Source organism: Oncorhynchus mykiss, chromosome 28 (genome assembly GCF_057628025.1).
Source record: "Oncorhynchus mykiss isolate SJ-2025 chromosome 28, ASM5762802v1, whole genome shotgun sequence".
Lineage (NCBI taxonomy): Eukaryota > Metazoa > Chordata > Actinopteri > Salmoniformes > Salmonidae > Oncorhynchus > Oncorhynchus mykiss.
Window position 1 is genome coordinate 8212420 of NC_143049.1, and position 17445 is coordinate 8229864.

Consider the following 17445-nt stretch of genomic DNA (forward strand, 5'->3'; position numbering starts at 1 on the left):
AGATGTGGGATGGCATCCTGTCTAATTATTTTACATCAGTGAAGTTAAAGGAAATTATACTAGAAGAGGATGCCATTTAGACTATTGAGATGCAGCCCTAGTGTCTGCATCCTGGCCAGGCTCCCTCCATCCCTTTGGCTGTAGGAGAGATGCATGCCTGACCAGTGTTGGGAGATGAACACACCTTAACCAGAGTAATTTATATCTCCTAATACAGTGTTTCCCAAGTCCTGTCCTCAAGTACCCCCAACAGTACACATGTTTGTTGTAGCCCCGGACAAACTCACCTGATTCAACTCATTGAGGGTTGTGGGTACTCGATGACTGGAGTTGGGAAACACTGTCGTAATATACACTTGAGTGTACAAAACATTAAGAACACCTTCCTAATATTGAGTTGCACCCCCTTTTGCCTTCAGAACAGCCTCAATTCATTGTGGCATGGTCTCTACAAGGATGCTGGCCCATGTTTGAGTGGTGGACCATTCTTGATACACAAACTGTTGAGTGTGAAAAACCCAGCAGCGTTGCAGTTCTTAACACAAACCGGTGCATCTGACACTTATTACCATACCCCGTTCAAAGGCTCTCAAACCTTTTGTCATTACCATTCACACTCTGAATGCCACACAGACACTATCCATGTCTCAATTGTCTCAAGATTTAAAAATCCTTCTTTAACCTGTCACCTCCCCTTCAAATCAATCAAATTGTATTTGTCACATGCACTGAATACAACAATACAACCTTACCGTGAAATGCTTACTTTACAAGCCCTTAACCAACAATTCAGTTTTAAGAAAATGTTTACTAAATAAAGTTAATAAAAAATAAAAGTTATACAAAATAACAATAGTGAGGCTATATACAGGGGGTATCGGTACCAAGTCAATGTGTGGGGGTACAGCTTAGTCGAAGTATTTTGTACATGTAGGTAGGGGTAAAGTGACTATGCATAGATAATAAACAGTGAGTGGCAGCAGTTGTAAAAACAAAGGTGGGGGGTATCAATACAAATAATCCGGGTGGCCATTTGATTAATTGTTCAGCAGTCTTATGGCTTGGGAGTTGAAGCTGTTAAGGAGACTTTTGGACCTAGACTTGGTGCTCCGGTACTGCTTGCCGTGTGGTAGCAGAGAGCACAGGCTATGACTTGGATGACTGGAGTCTTTGACAATTTTTTGGGCCTTCCTCTGACATCGATTAGTATATAGGTCCTGGAGGCAGGAACCCAGTGATGTACTGGGCTGTATGCACTACCCTCTATAGCACCTTACAGTCAGTTGCCAAGCAGTTGCCATACCAGGCGGTGTTGCAAGCGGTCAGGATGCTCTCGATGGTGCAGCTGTAGAACTTTTTTAGGATCGCGGGACCTATGCCAAATCTTTTCCAAGTCTCCTGAGGGGGAAAAGGCGTTGTCGTGCTCTCTTCATTACTTTCTTGGTGAGTTTGGACCATGATGGTGTTCACATCACCAATAAACGAAGGTACTTGAAACGTCATCTACACGGATTAAAGTGGATTTAACAAGTGACATCAGTAAGGGATCATAGCTTTCAAATGGATTCACCTGGTCAGTCTGTCATGGAAAGAGCATGAGTTCTTCATGTTTTGTACACTTAGTGTATATAAAAGCATGTATACAGCAGGGCATGGAGCTGCCATAAAATAAGTGTGTTTCTGTGTCCTGGGGTGGTTGATGGCATTTCACTGATTTCTTTGCTTCTCTTTGTGTATTTCTTCTCAACAATGGTTTAAAACTATGGATGTTTTGTACCATGTCAAAAACATCAAAAATGTTATTTTCATGGCATAATTGTCAATAAATTATATGTAATGTCACAACGGAACACAGTCTCCTTATTTTCTATAAAACTATTGAAAGCAAATTCTAAAGGGATTTTCTTTCATGGCATGACATGAACTACCGGTATCCTGGGGTGTATTCACTAGGAATGAAACGGGGAGGGACCTACCTGAATTTGTATAATAAACTCTTGTTTCGGTAGCAATATTTTTGCAACTGTTTGCTACATTGTGGTAAAACACTATGATACCACTAGGGGGAAGTATAGCAATTCAGAGGCGCTCAGGGTAGAAGTTGCCCTCAAGCACAGATCTAGGACCAAGAGGGAAAACAGCAAACCTGACCTCAGATTAGTGTCTAAAAACAATTGTATCATATCCCTTCAAAGGCCACTTCAGTAGAGTAAACAAAATCCCCACAGCCGACCTTACCTATGTGCTAAGGATGTTGACTGTGTAGGTTTTGTGTGTACACTCACGCTTGAGCGTGTGTGTGTATGAGTGTGTTGGGGATAAGTCTAAAGCTTAAAGAGCTCAGATTCTAGCAGAGTGTGTGCAGGTTTTTGTATATAAGTCTGTGTGTGTGTGCACATGTTTGTGTGGTGGGGGTAATTCTAGAACTTAGAGAGGAGGGGGGCTATGAGGGAGATGGGTTGCTCTAAGCCACTGCGGCAGTAAAACAGCAAAGTCTGCAGTCATTAATATGCAAATATGCAAATTAGAGGGTAATTAAGATCCTGCGTTCGTCAGTAGCTCTTTGATTGCTAATGAATTCCAATCTGCAAGAAAGGGGGAGGGGAAGATGAGGAAAAAGCAAGTGGAAAAGAGAGACAGAGAAGAGTAGAGAGAGGTATATTGCACCTCTAATCACATTCTGTGAAAACAGGAAAGGGTAATGGGGGTCCATCATTAGAGGGTGAATAGGCCTATGCATGAATGCTTAGATGGATAAATGAAAAATAGATGAATGCTTTTGTCTATTGTCATGACAGAATGTTGACTCTGTCAGAGAATGAAGGGTGTGGTTGTTGTTAAACAGTGATTAACGTACATCATCACCAAACACACAGCATGGTGCAAGCCAGACCCGCTACGGGGAGCAAGAGAGATGCATGCTGGTTAACGGTGATTCTTATGACCCCCGTTGAGCTAGAGAGGGAGAGAAAAAGAGAGCAGTATGGAGAGAAAAAGAGCAAGAGGTAGCCTGGCGGGGGGGTTGCAATGGCAGCATATGTGTCATTGAGCACGAAGGATGTTATTTTATATTTTTGGCAAGCAGTAACTTCACTCACGGGCAGACACACTGCTGTTATTGTTGCTTCAGTGCTCCCTTGGCACCCCTAATCCCCCCCCCCCCCCTCACTCTCTCTCCTTACATAGCCTTCAACCCCCACCCATCTTCATCTCTTTCTATCTCTCTATCGTTCGCTTGCATATTATGGCAACAACACCTCTTTCCAAACATCGCCACAGAAGTAATTTTGTTGCTTTAGAATTAAGTTGCCCTTCTGCACTGATCTAAGATCAGTTTTGTGTTTTTTTCTTGTACTAATTTATTTGGGCAGTAATTATGGCAAGCTGGTCCCAGATCTGCACTATTGGGAGTTTGTTGCATTTGTTACAGGAAACAGGAAACCATAGTCATAACAGGAAGCCCCAGGTTTTGCACACTGTACCTGATGCGTGGGTGGCTGCACGGGGCCTACCTGATAAGAAAGGGGAGCTGTACAACTGTAGAGAGAGGGAGCCCAGGAAAGCGTGGGTGGAGGAGAGGGTGCTTTAGGGTTAGGAGGATGGGGTTCCACGCTTAAAATAGCTTTTCATACTTTGCGTAGGCCTATAGGTAAACCACACCACCGTACAATGCTACAGTGCAAAGATGGCAATACTTATATAAAACAGAATTTCACGCTTTTACAGAAGAAGTGGTAAGACCTTTCCACAGGTGCAAAAGCCTAGTAAATCTAGGACATAGTAACCTTTTGTCATAAACTGCTCATAGCTGAGAGGGGAGGAAAAAACACAACGTAGATACAAATGTATGACAGCAATGACATCAACTTCGAATCGGCATAAAAAATCATTACAACAGCAGAATAGTAGAAACGAGGTGAGGGAGGAAAGAGCAGGTCAGGAAACGAAGTGAACATCTCACCCTTGGTTTGTGAAGCCACACATGTGGTGCGCTCTGTACTCTTGTGAAGGCTGGGGCAGATGTAGCTCAACTCAATACCACTGAATTTTTTTTCTTTCTTTTGAAACACATAAACACACACACATACACACAAAAACTAACATGAGCCACAGACACATGCTGTGCTTGTTTATTTTACCACTGAAATACCTGTCTCACGAGAACCAGGTCCAGAGTCTGTATTACTTGCCATTCCCTCTACAAAACCATAGGGGAAAACCAGGCGCTCTTTTGCCCTTTTCTCTCTCTCTCACACACACACACACACACACACACACACACACACACACACACACTACTTTATACAATACACACTTCATGTCAGACCCAGCTGTTACTCAGTGCCCGACCCCCCTCAACTGATGAAGCCTTGGTTCATTCAGACAATTCATAACAGACTACTTGCCCCTGTGGAGGGAACGCTACAATCATCCAAACTTCCATTTCATTATACTACTGATGGACACAAATAATGTTGACAGGGATTTTGGATTTAAGCCAACGGCTAACACCATTAGTGGGCTTACCATAGTGGGCTTATAGTGACACAAGTCTCAACGATACAAACGGGGTCCAAGTACCTAAGAAATAGGAAATGAGACGCACTTCAACTAAAATAATCTGAATCTTGTCAGTCAAACAAATGTATCATCCTCCTCCCAAATGGAGAAAAGGTGTCTGTCTATACTAACTAATCACAGTGTAATAGAACAGTAATAACACATTTTCCTGTTATATGCACTCCTTTCCCTTTCTCTATAACACATGGCATATGTTGCTGCCCATACAGTTTCCCTGCCCACACGCTATACATTCTTGTTGTGGTCTTGTCCACTAATTCCTCACCTCCCTATGTATATTGAGTCATAAGCTAGGGCCACCAGGGATGGTTAGTCCTCTGTTTCAGGTCCAGAACGGTTGCAGAAGAAAACACTGTGCACTATTCTCTCCGGGTGAACCTTATATAAGACAGATTTTTTTTTACATACTTCGATGAAAACTTCTTAGCTCACAAGCTGTTCTCACAAAGGATCAATATAAAAGGCAAATGCTGCTGTATCCTGTACTTTTAAACCCCCTCTTTAACCACACTTTCACACCGCTGAGGTGGAGCCATTTGTCCAATGCTGCCTTTGGAGTGACACACACACAAACACGTACACACACACACACACGCAGAAATCCTGACCCCTGATCTGCCCCCTCTAATTATTTTGTGTAAAATAAATGTTAATACTGGTAGGCTAGATTATTATTAACAGATACTGTCTATGTGTTTAAATCTGCAATACTCTTTTGTTGGAGGATAGGGTGGGCTGGTAGATCACATTAGGTCTAAATGGATTAGGATACTAGTAACCTTCACGCATTATCTTAGTAGCCTATATTCACGTTTTGTTGTTGTTTTTACAGAATTTGTGACTGAATTGTATAGGCCCTGTGCAAATAGGATATATGTACGGTTTGTTGATGTACCTAATATGAGGATACATATTTTGCAATGGTTTTCAAGTTCAGCCTTTACTAATAACTGCATCATGCACTGTTATTGCAGTTAAACACATTTTTAAAATGAAATGCTGTCCATAACACGGACCATAGCGGGTCCATGATGGGGTAACCTTGGAGGCGGCCCAACGAACAATGTCGATATATATTTGGACTTTCTTACTGTCAATCAGATTCTCGTGGCATACCATTGGTTGTGCGTCTGCTGTATTATCGTTCCATCTCACACTGTTTCTTTCTGGTCTGCCACTATTCGGTTTTCCGCAGTCTCCCTCCGCAAATTGACGTAGTTCTCATGGTTTGCGATTTAAAAACATGTAATTTTAATGCATCGACAATAACACTGATGCTGTACAGCATTTTAGTTTATCTCCATATCGATGTGTTACTGGATGTTTATTGAAAACGGCAGTTTTTAGTTGTAGGGCGTTTGAAATCGGACACCACTGGTGTTTTTACGATCCTCGTAAGCCGCGGAGGGATACTCTTTGGGAACCGACAATTGTGGAGGCTGTTAACATGTCTACTCGGAGGATAAAATGGTTACAATTGTCGCAACTAAAATAATCGATTGAGATATCACAAGAGTGATGAAGCTATTTGGAAACGTTGTCTCATTTTCCTGACGTGGACTCTATAACGAACCAATAAGGGTTTGGGAGAACACGATATCGTCGTTCGCTCTTCATTTACAGTCCGGAGCACAGAGGGAATCTATCCCCAACTTTGTTTTTCTCTCTACAAGCGTTCTTTCCCCCCCTGTTGGATGCTACATAATTAAAGAGGTTACTGAAAGGTAAATACACCACATCACACACTGTATATTTGTGAACGATATTATGATATTGACCGGCATATGTTTGGCGGGGGCATTGTGTAACTTTAGCGAATAATAATAATGAGTTGTGTGAGTAGCACTCCCGGAGAAAACGGGGTCTTGAATTTTTGTCCGGCCTGGGCCATGGGAGCGAGCATGCAGCAGTTGGGCAGTAACACCAGCTACTTGCAGGCTTGTCGGAAAATAACGTTACTTCTTTGTTCACTTTGGACAACATTGTCAAGTTTTAAAAGTAAACTAACATGCCAGTTCGAACGGCCAAATCATTGTAGTGATGCTACTGGCATTTCTGTATCAATATTTTCTGTAATAACAAACGAAATGTTTTTTTTTAGACGGTTCGAAATGTGGTTAAATATTTAGAGGAAAACTTTGTGGTGTAGAGGAAAGTTGCGCCCAGAAAGGCACGCATGCATGCCTCTATTTTCTGGGTCAAATAGGCAGTTTTTATATTTTACATTTATTTTATAATACACGTACGATCTAATTTATCTCAATTCCCAGTTATGTGCTCCTCAACATTTTCCACTCTGTTTATTTCGCATTTGGCAGTAAATCCCCCCCCCCCATCCTCTTCTGTCGCGTTGAACCCCGTGAACATGAACATAAGCAATGTACATTCTTTACACGGTTCGACACATTTTATTAACGTTTTTCCATCATGCACATTTAATTTAATTGGCAAGGAGAGCAAATTTTACTCCATTGTTCTAGCCGTTATCACAAACTTTATCAGGGCCTGACTCTCTTTGTGTTCTACACTAACAGACTAGTGGAGAAGTCGTGTGTATTCGACAGCTAATTCACAACCGGTTTCTCATCCATCCCAAACGCACGGACTGAACAATAATTTATGGGCTGACAATGGTAAAACCTGAACTTGGGGGATTCCGTCGAAATCCACAAAAACTATTTAGATTCGCCGTCCGGGAAGGCCTAAGTATTGGGGGGGGGGGGGGGGGGGGGGGGGGGGGTTCGTCAGTGTGGCCCATTATGGATCTTCGATTTTAGGGAGTTGGCAGATTTCCGCAGAGAACTGTCAGGCAACTGTTGATCGTCTGCTGCAGCATGATTTTCTGTACCAACAAGATCATACTACTTTTCAGTAGTAATGCATGTGTTAGTGTACTCCTTATACTAGGAGTATATGTGACTATGTGATTCTAAGTAGGTTATAGTATACTTTTTTTTACAAGGCTTACATAACTATCATACAGCCTATTCATGATTACATTCCCCACAGTGACAAGTTTACCAAACTGAGTTTTGCATGAGGCCCCCTCTTATCTTTGCACTTTCTTGTGTGTTGGCTCTTGGCCATGGGGTGCTGCCTGCCTGGTAGTGTTTCAGATGCTGCCCTCGAGGGAAGACACACTCACCATCACCAACAAAACTGATGCTCAGCACACATAGGCTACTCTTGTTCTTGATGTGTCTGAAATCCTTTCACACAACCAGAACCCAGTGCTTGTCGATGCCCTGAGCTGTTCATTAGCCTACTTAGATGATTGTGTTTGATTTTGGAACACAGATTTTGTAGCCTAAACCTTACTTTGGCTGAAGTTTGAGGAAAACACTTGAGACCTGAGTTATGTTCATCTGGTACAAACAGGGAAATGTTGTGAAACAGAACAACTAGGTCCTTTATTTGATACACTCATGGGGTTGCTGTGCTGGTAAAGTTCAGATATTGCCTTTGATGTGTAGGCTGGTATTGTTGTTGACAACGACTCTTGAAGCAGGTTGGTTTCTTAGGTTGCAGAGGCAGCCAGGGCTGAGGAAGGAGGAGAGAGGCGAGTATTGGCTTTGTGGTAGACCAGAGGCCATACTCCAGATAGCTGACTGATGTGGGCTAGAATGGGGAAAGCCCAGAGTTTGTGACACTAGATCTTTGATTAAGGCACTGAAAACCTCTAATACACAATGATTAAAGCATCACCAGTAGTTCATCCCAGAGTGTACGTTTGCTAGTAGTTTCCATACCTTAAGGGATTCCACACCACCTGTTTTGTAGATTGAGCTATGTAGCACAAATCTGCAGGCCATAATTCCAAATGAATGGGAAAGAGTTGCGTCATCTAACTCAATAACAGAGCAGGAAACTTGTAGCAGTGAAATAACTAGTAGGCTATATTTGTGCCATCCCTCTCCCTTATTGGCCTTTTGAAGTGTGTGTAAAGGGTGCTTTGTGTTTTGCCAACCCTAATGTTGGTCATTCTATACAGAAGGCAAGTGATATCATGCTGACTCGATGCTCATGGCATTTTTACCATGATGGCCGACCGGGTATCAAACCTGATTTACTTTTATATTCCCTAGACTGTTAGCCCACTGAACTAAAGCCTATGCGTGGGAGCCCCTTGTTTGCTCAGGGAGCAAACTTCAGTCTTCTGGTCTCGGACAAGGTTGCTTATCACGTTGACCACCTACATGCTCTGCCAAATGTGAACTTATGTTCTACAAGGGGAATTGTGATGTGGAGTATCCATTACAAAGATATGTCTAACCACACAGTAAAAAGTGGTTGCAACCAAGTTAATGGTTTGTGTAGAGAAATCTTGGTGTCTGAATAAGCAATTTGTTGGTGGATTTGAATCCTGATGCTGAAAATGTACCCTTGACACAGGAATCAATTGATTTAAGATTTGACTTCACACTTTTGTCACTCTGATTCTCTTGTCTTCTGTATTTCAACTATTTGTACCTCTCGACCAGGAGTCTCCAACCTTTTCTAGCATGAGAGTTACTTTGGGAGCCCCGGCCCACACACACATTCAGTTTTATACCCCCCCCACAAAAAAAATTCTCCATTTAATTTTTTTCCTGATATTAGATTTTTTTAGTTTTCCACTCAATGTCTATTGTTCTTAGAGAAACAATGGAAATGGATGTCCTGTGTCCATGCCAATTCTTAAATCACATCAGAAGACCATTTATTTTTAGTTTGGGAAGATTTGAGTGTACTTCCCCTTTAATTACATCTAGCGAGTGAGGAATGTGCCGGTCTAGCAATGGTGCTTTACTGCTGCTACTCATTTCATGGCAAAGTATGCAAATTAACAAATAATATATTCAGGTTTATGTACTTACTCATGATATACTTCTGCCAGGTAAGCCTACTTTGCAGTTAACATTTAATTGAGAAGGTTTTGGGGAAGGTATTTCTGTCAACCCACAAGACGGTTATCGCATCAATGGTCTACACACAGACAAATGCACACGCCACACAGACAGACGGGCAGATATTCTGTTAGGATTGCCCCCCCCCCAGGTGGAATAATGACAATGTCCTGTTGATTAGATATTGGCTGGAAGCTAACGGTGTCTGATACTTGGGAGGTTTTGTTTATGACAGTTTTTTTACCCTGCAACACGTGAAAATTGCATGTACTTTCAGAATTGTTTGGCGAGCTACTCATAGGTGGGCTGCTGGTGGCTGGCGATCGACCTGCTGGAGACCCCTGCTCTAGACCATGTGTCACTCATTCCACTGAGGCAGTGTCTGCGGGTTTTCAAATCAAATTTTATTTGTCACATACACATGGTTAGCAGATGTTAATGTGAGTGTAGCGAAATGCTTGGTTTTTCACTTCCCCCTTGCGTTTGCTTGATGAATTAAGGTCATTGATTAGTTAGGAACTCCCCTCACCCGGTTGTGTAGATCTTAATTGGATACAAATTGAAAGGGAAAAACCAGCAGACACTTGGCCATCCATGGAATGAGTTTGACAACCCAGCTCTAGACCTTGCCAATTGGTCTGTTATCCCACTAAAGATCACTTCTCTCTCTCTCACTCTCTCTCTTCCCCTCAGTTGCTGAGACTGCGAGGGCCAAAGGAACAGCAGCAGAGAATGGCTACAGTGGGAACAGACAAGGAGCTCAGCGACCTGCTGGATTTCAGCGCGGTAAGACATTTGCTGTCAACAGCCCTGCAATATTTTTGTTCCCAATACTAGAATATATTTGTCCAGAACAGCTCCTTCGGGTATATAATAGGTTGTTTGTAGTCAAATACACATAGTCTCTTATAATGGGAGGGGCACGGGAAAAACGTAGACTGGTAAAATGTATTATTTTAGATAATAGTTTATGTACACAAACACTTCAACACACCTTTTGTTGTCAAGACAAGAGTGTATGAATCCAAACCCATCAAGATAGACATGCCAAAGACCATTTGCTAAAATGTCTCTTAACTATAATAAAAGTAAGTGTTTTTTGCTGTTTTATTGTTTGGTATAGAAGGTTGGTACATAAAGTGAATAGCACGGTATCAATCAGCCAGTGTTGTTATTGGACTGTTTTTGTGAGTCACTCGCGTCAATGACTAACTCATTGGCATGTTTTTTTAGATTGCTTCACACTGTTGACAGCTGCGGGAGTCTGTTGTAACTGAGAACGACTAAATCCTTCTATCAGATAGATTAAATTAGCGCCTAGCACCAAACCATGTAACATCAGAGGTGTAATGTAACCGTTGTAATTGTACTTTGGTGTCTATTAAGAGCGGCTTTGGTTTCCTGTAGTCGAATGAAGATGACTAGTTTAGTGAAGTGGTTGCCACAGGCTCGCCATTTTTCTCAAGACATAGATATCAAAAGGAGACCTCTGCTTGTTTTTTGTGTTTAAAAAACATTTTTTTTTTGAACTTTAGGGCCCATATCCACAGTGCTTCTCTAGCATCAGGTTGGACTTTTACATCATAATTAATAAGATTGTATGAACTGATCCGAGATTAGCGTTCCAACTCTGAGATGCTTTGTGGATATGGCCCCAGGACTTAAAAAAAATGTACACCCCATTTCTTGTTGAATGTTTTCGACTCAGTGTTTGTCTCTGTTTCAGATGTTTGCACCACCGGTGTCAAATGGGAAGAACAGGCCCACCACTCTCGCCAGCAGCCAGTTTGGAGGCTCCGGTAAGACCCGCCCTTGGTTTTTATACAAAAATAAATGCCAACTGAATGCTTACAGCTCCCAAATAGATTTTTAATAAAGCCTAATTATGGTGCAATCATTTAAGAATTTCAGTTAACATGGTCTTCTTCAGGTCACCTTGGTGATAGTACAACAACATTTTGACCAACATGGTCTTCATATGTGACCATATGATCTAAAATGGTCAACATCCACCTTTTCCCTACATCTCATCTGAAGCTGTTTCATTAAGGGTGTTACTGCTTTGTAATGGTCCCCTATATATGTCTTTAAGGAACAGCATGACATCGATGGGCTGTTACAGCCCTTTCAACAACACTTTCTTATTTGTCTTCTGAGAACCCTCCCCACTGTCCCACCTCTGACCCCACCCCTCCCCACTGTCCATCCTCTCACTGCCCTGAAGGGAGTGTTGTCAGTGAGGTCAAATCACAGTAGCTGTATCAATACTCCAAATAGGCTGAAATGGCATACTGTCCTTCATTACCACTGATTGGATATGATTCCACCGGTCATCTCCTTGCAGATGTTTGTTAATAAAGTTCATAATGAAAAGGAAGCAGCCTCAGTCCCCCCCCCCCCCCCCCCCCCCCCCCCCCCTCCAGGTGTCCCCACCCTCACCTTCTCAGCTGCTGCCTCTCCATCACACTCTACGGAGGGTGTTAAAACAGGAGAGGGGGGGGGGGGGGGGGGAGAAATTACCCTATTCACCCCCACATTCCCCATCTCTCACCCTGTGGGGATGGGGGAACTATTTCCGTTATTCTTCGCTCCTCACCCCAAAACAACCAACCAACTACCATCCCTCAATAGATCCCATCTCCTCTTGTTGATAACCATCCAATATCAACACAAGAACCATGGGGCGGCAGGGTAGTCTAGTGGTTAGAGCGTTGGAGTAGTAACCAAAAGGTTGCAAGTTCAAATCCCCGAGCTGTCGTTCTGCCCCTGAACAGGCAGTTAACCCACTGTTCCTAGTCCGTCATTGAAAATAAGAATTAGTTCTTAACTGACTTGCCTAGTTAAATAAAGGTAAAATAAAAAATGCTCCACATCCAACTTGCATCCTCTCTCTCACTCGGCCTCAAGCCACTTTTCTTCAACCCTCTCCTCTCCGCCAATCATTTTCCTTCACCGCCCTTCTCCAATCACCTTCTTTCACCCTCCTCGAATCCCTGAACCGTTGATGTAGGTATTTTCAGGTTGTAACTGAAAAGAAACAGGATATTGAAGTAGCATAAATCAGATGAAAGGGATGGAGTAGGTGAAGCGTGGAAACCGAACTACGGTGTTTCTCTAAGCTTGAGGGCCACTTACATTTTCTTTTGTAGCGACAAAAGGTGCACACTTACAGAAAAGGGCCGTTACTGTTCTCAATCCAACGGCTGCTCCTGGTATTGTGTGGCAGCCCTCAGCACAGGTCTCCACAATGCTCATCAGAGGCCAAAACAAAGGGCCTAGGCCGCAGAGAGAAGTGGATAGGCTGGCAGCATATGTGGCCTAGTGTATGATTTCACCCAGGAAGCCCCCACCCATCCTCTCACAATGGGGAGGAAGAGGCTCTATAAGGGAAGGTTCCTAGTCTCTCTGCACTACCATCTCCTTGGTAGCATTGGTTAGTATCTGCTCTGCCTTGCCTTTTTTTCTAGATTTGATTTAGATGAGCTGTGGTTTATTTGTATTTTTTTTGGTGCTCATCCCTGTAGAGTGGAAAAGGTTTGACGTGTGCTGTCATGGATTAGGATGAGTTTAGCCTGGCCCAAGATATTGATCAATGGTCAATTTTTGGGGGAAGGGTAAGCTGATCACAGATCTGCGTCTTTGGGAGATCTTTACCCGTAGGAACGGTCATTGTCGTGCATCCCTAGTTCTCTCTGACTTTGGGTGTCTATGTGCAAAACCCTTGAGGTGTAAACTAACTTCCAACCAAGTTTCATTTACTGGCAACCAGAAACTGAGATTCTGAACTGGTATTTTTAAACTCTGGCTTGGGTTGAAATGCAAAAGAGGAACGTATGCATTTTGCATGATCTTTTCGTTCTTTAGGAACTTTCCTTCATGTGAATGGAAATTTGGATTTGGTAATTCAGTAACTTGATCAGATTTGCTCATGAATTGGATTCCTTGTGCAGTATAGAAGCATACTCTCAGACTTGATCAAACAGAGCTTTAAACATAAGATACATTGTCCAGAATATGCTTGTAGCGTCGAACTTGAATGATTATAAAATAGCTTCAATATGGAAAGTAACATGCCTAATCATGTTCAAATTTGTAATTTCAAGTTGGTGTTGAATATTGTCCTCCCAGCATCGTGACACTGGCTCTTATATATAATTTCAGACACATCCTATAACACACAAGATACTGTTGCGTATCCATTGTAGACATTCCCTAAATCATAATCACACTCCTTAATACTTATTAGGCATCATGTATTATGTCTGGTTGACTCACATTTCTGTCATACAGGGCTGGGATGAAAGGAAGGAAGGAAGGAAGTGTAGACACCAGACAGTACACCAATCAGTGCCCGGGGCATTATCCTATAAAAGCAAAGTGTTTGTGCCTGCATGTTCCCTGTGTATTGGTCCTGTAGCCTCATAGCTTGTGTGACTCAGGCTGACTGGCCATTTCCAGTATCTCTTCCTGATGTAATTATAGGCCAACCTCGCTTGAAGGGGTGGTGAGACCCGGGTTTAAAGGGGACTCGCTAGTGAATGTGTCTGGTCTGACTCAACCCTCTCGCTCTCTGAGCGAACATGCTGAGACGTTCTCTCACTCACTCTTAACTCACTCAGTCACAGAAGTATCCCTGGGGGGGGGCAAACCCTATAAAAGAGGTTAAGGTGTGGAGTTCCTGCCTCATGTTTTTAGGGTTGTTGTCATCAGCAATGGCTTGGTAACATAGTAGACCAACTATTTTCAAGATTCTTGGTTAAATTAATCCGTATAATTAGAATGTGGAGTTTAGTACTGGGTCCTCTCTTCTACCAGGGTTCTGTGGACAAGAGCTCTGTGGTTTTCTCTGATGTTCTATTTGTCATATATCAGGCTGTCATGGTAACGACTTGCAGGAGGAAGCCATTTGAAGTTTTGAGGAAAACAAACGAGTCTACTTAGACGAGTCTCACTTATTCTCTCCTTTATACTAATCAGCAGATCTGTTAATTAGTAGGAAAATGTGGTCCTAATGAATATGCATGAAAGTAATTTTAATGATGTTTTACTTCAGAGTTGCTCACTTGCCCTCTCCCTCACTCAATGTGAGTAATTTGTGTGGTGCGAAACTTTCTTCGTCTTTTTCTCTCTCTTTTTTTTCTCCCCGGTTGAAACGCAGTTCCCGTCCATACATTTCAATGCAGTCCAAATCCCTGGACCTGCCATTTTAAAATACCTTGCAATAAGAGTTGTGATGCTACTTACTACTTACCCCAGAAGGTCTAGGAGAGTGCTTCCTTCCATGCATTCCAGACACTCTTCTCCATTCTCTCCGTACTTCCTGTAGACCCTTGCTCTCCTCAGGAGAACACATGAATAGCCCGAGGTGTGAGGCCCTAGCTACCTGCAGAGCTCCCTATTATCCCCGTGCCTTTGTGAATCTCCATGGGTGTCAGTTCAGGTCTATATCCCCCTGCTGTCCATCTGTCAGTCTTCCTAAAGAGCAGTAAGAGATACCCACCATGTTCATTTCCTACCCCAGCGGCTATGCTAAGTCTTCCACATTCTTCAGATGACCAATTTTTAGCCGCCTATTCACGGTGTTGACGTGAGGGGGAGCGAGTGGCTTATAAAGGTCCGGCCTGATTCAGTAGCAGGATGCCAGATTAAGATGTCCTGATAACGTTTGTTGGCAGCCCTCGACAGAGTTATGGAGATATTTAATGGTCCATTGCAGACGTTTTTATTGCTATCAAATCATTTCTGGTTAATAATTATAAGTACCTTAATGTGATTGTTACTTTTTGACCATTTTAATTCAAAACAAACTGGGCTTCTTAGAAAAGGGTAATTTCTCAAGCAAGAATTTTGATAGACCACTCCCAGACAGTCCTGAGTGAGGAGGGGAAAACTGAGAATTAGCTGTTATTGGCAGAGAGGTTTGGAAATCTTTTTTAAATGTATTTTTTAAAGATATTTTTTTATTGGTCTATTAACCAAGTCACTGCATGGTAAGGCCAAAACTACATCCCACCAAAAGACTGACATTTCAGCCATTCTTTTCAAACATCTCTTAAACTAAAAGGGCATTCTCATTTTCACAGTATCATTCCAACCTCATTTATCGGTCCACAATATTCGGCACATTTAATCATTTGTGGGCGCTGTCTCATTAATCGTTGCTTTTGCGATCCACCTAAGAAATGTCTAGGGGAAACACTGGTGTCCTTTCAGCAGAGGAAAGGACTGGTCTATATCCCTCTGTGTACATGTCCTCTCTGAGTCTGTTCTACTGCTTGACATGGAGAGTGACAGTCAGGTTGAGGCAACAAACCCCTCGTCTCCTTCATCTGCGATTCTGCTGCCATCTCTCCTATAGATCAGTTGTCACGGTGATATAGCAGCTCTTTCCTCTCTGGACCCATCATTCTCCTTGATGGCTGATCCAGTCGTGCTTCCAGCCTGCTCCCCTCCGCCCCTTTCCATTTTTTCTTTATTAGACAACAAAACAAAAATATGAATATTCATAGAGCGAAGCCTCATTAATATGCACAATTATGCAAATCAGCGCACAATTAAGCCTCAGCTTCTCCCCAGAGACGCTGGGTAGCGGTAAGAGAGGAAACAGAGGGGGAGGAGAGAAGGGGAGGGGGGCAGGAATTTTTGCTTCAGCAATCTTTAAAATCGCTCTCCCTACTTCCCCTTCTTCAATGCAAATCCTTTGACCAGGGACAACATGCATGACGTGTGTCCCTTCTGTCATTTGTGTACTCCTTAGTCCGCTGTTATGCAAAGGGAGGTGTGAAGGGATGGGGATACGAACAACTACTGCGTTGCCATGGACAGAAGTGGGGAGAGTGGGAGAATGACAAATGTTGAGGGTGATTGTAGGAGGCTCATACTGGGTGTTAATTATTCAAACTTCCTACAGCTCATAGCTACACTAAGTGACAGTGTGGTGGCAGAGCTGTCACGGGGAGCTGAAGTAGCAGCGCTCAGCCAAAGGTTATTTAGAACACTTCTAGCCAGTGAGGAAGCAGCAGTGCTTCCTAACTGGGTCACCCTCCATTGCATATTGGCTTCTAGCCTATATCGCCTATCTCCCTAGGTACTGGTGTAGATCTTAAAGGACAAGATGGGTATTGGCATTATCTTAATGGATCCCGCTTGCCCTCTGATTGGCTAGGTGGAATTATTTCCATTTTGGTCACATCTCCAACTTCTCAAACCTACAAATGCTCTGGGAGGGTACTAGCAACTAGGGGTTTATTTGGAGTTGGGTGAAAGACTACCAGTCTACTGCTAGTTTTGGTCCCTTTCCCTCTCTCTTATCTCCTTTCCCTTTCCAGTCCTACATGGTTCTGAGTGAGCAGGTCTAACCCTGTGCGTTCCATCTTCTAGGTATAGATGAGCGGAGCGGCCCTGGCCCCTGGGTATCAGGAGAACAGAACAGCTCTTCCTTCAACCAGGGACGGGTAAAGGAACACTGCACACTTCATACTGTACACTAGAATGACTACACACTGATCAGCATGGACATGTTTTTCTTACACACGGGATATTACTAATAGTATATGACTATCAATTTAAAAAATAATTGATATCACTGGCGCTTTTAACAGTTAGGAGCACCACATAAAATTTGAAGAGCACAGAAAATAATGTACATGACAAAGTATGTGGACACCAGCTTGTCGAACATCTCATTCCAAAATCATGAGCATTAATATGGAGTTTGTCCCCCCTTTGCTGCTATAACAGACACTTTTCTGGGAAGGTTTTCCACTAGATGTAGGAACATTGCGGCGGGAACTTGCTTCCATTCAGCCACAGGAGCATTAGTAAGGTCAGGCCCCGATGGTTGGTCGGTCAGTTAGCGTTCCAATTCATCCCAAAGGTGGGGTTGAGGTCTGGGCTCTGTGCAGAACAGTCAAGCCCATCCAAAACAATCTCGACAAACCATTTCTGTATGGACCTCGCTTTGTGCATGGGGGTATTG

At 43.0% G+C, this 17445-nt stretch overlaps 1 protein-coding gene across 6 annotated transcripts in view; it reads left to right on the forward strand.

Moving 5' to 3' along the window:
- Positions 1–5726: 5726 nt before the first annotated feature.
- LOC110508414 (transcription factor E2-alpha) overlaps positions 5727–17445 on the forward strand; it is a 41947-nt gene continuing 30228 nt past the window's right edge. For all 6 annotated transcript variants that reach the window (XM_021588931.3, XM_021588930.3, XM_036966948.2 and 3 more), the window contains exons 1-4: positions 5727–6305; positions 10161–10253; positions 11194–11266; positions 16848–16921. In XM_021588931.3, the coding sequence (XP_021444606.2) occupies positions 10200–10253; positions 11194–11266; positions 16848–16921 (201 nt within the window). In that variant the 5' untranslated portion in view covers positions 5727–6305; positions 10161–10199. The remainder of the gene's footprint in view (positions 6306–10160; positions 10254–11193; positions 11267–16847; positions 16922–17445) is intronic.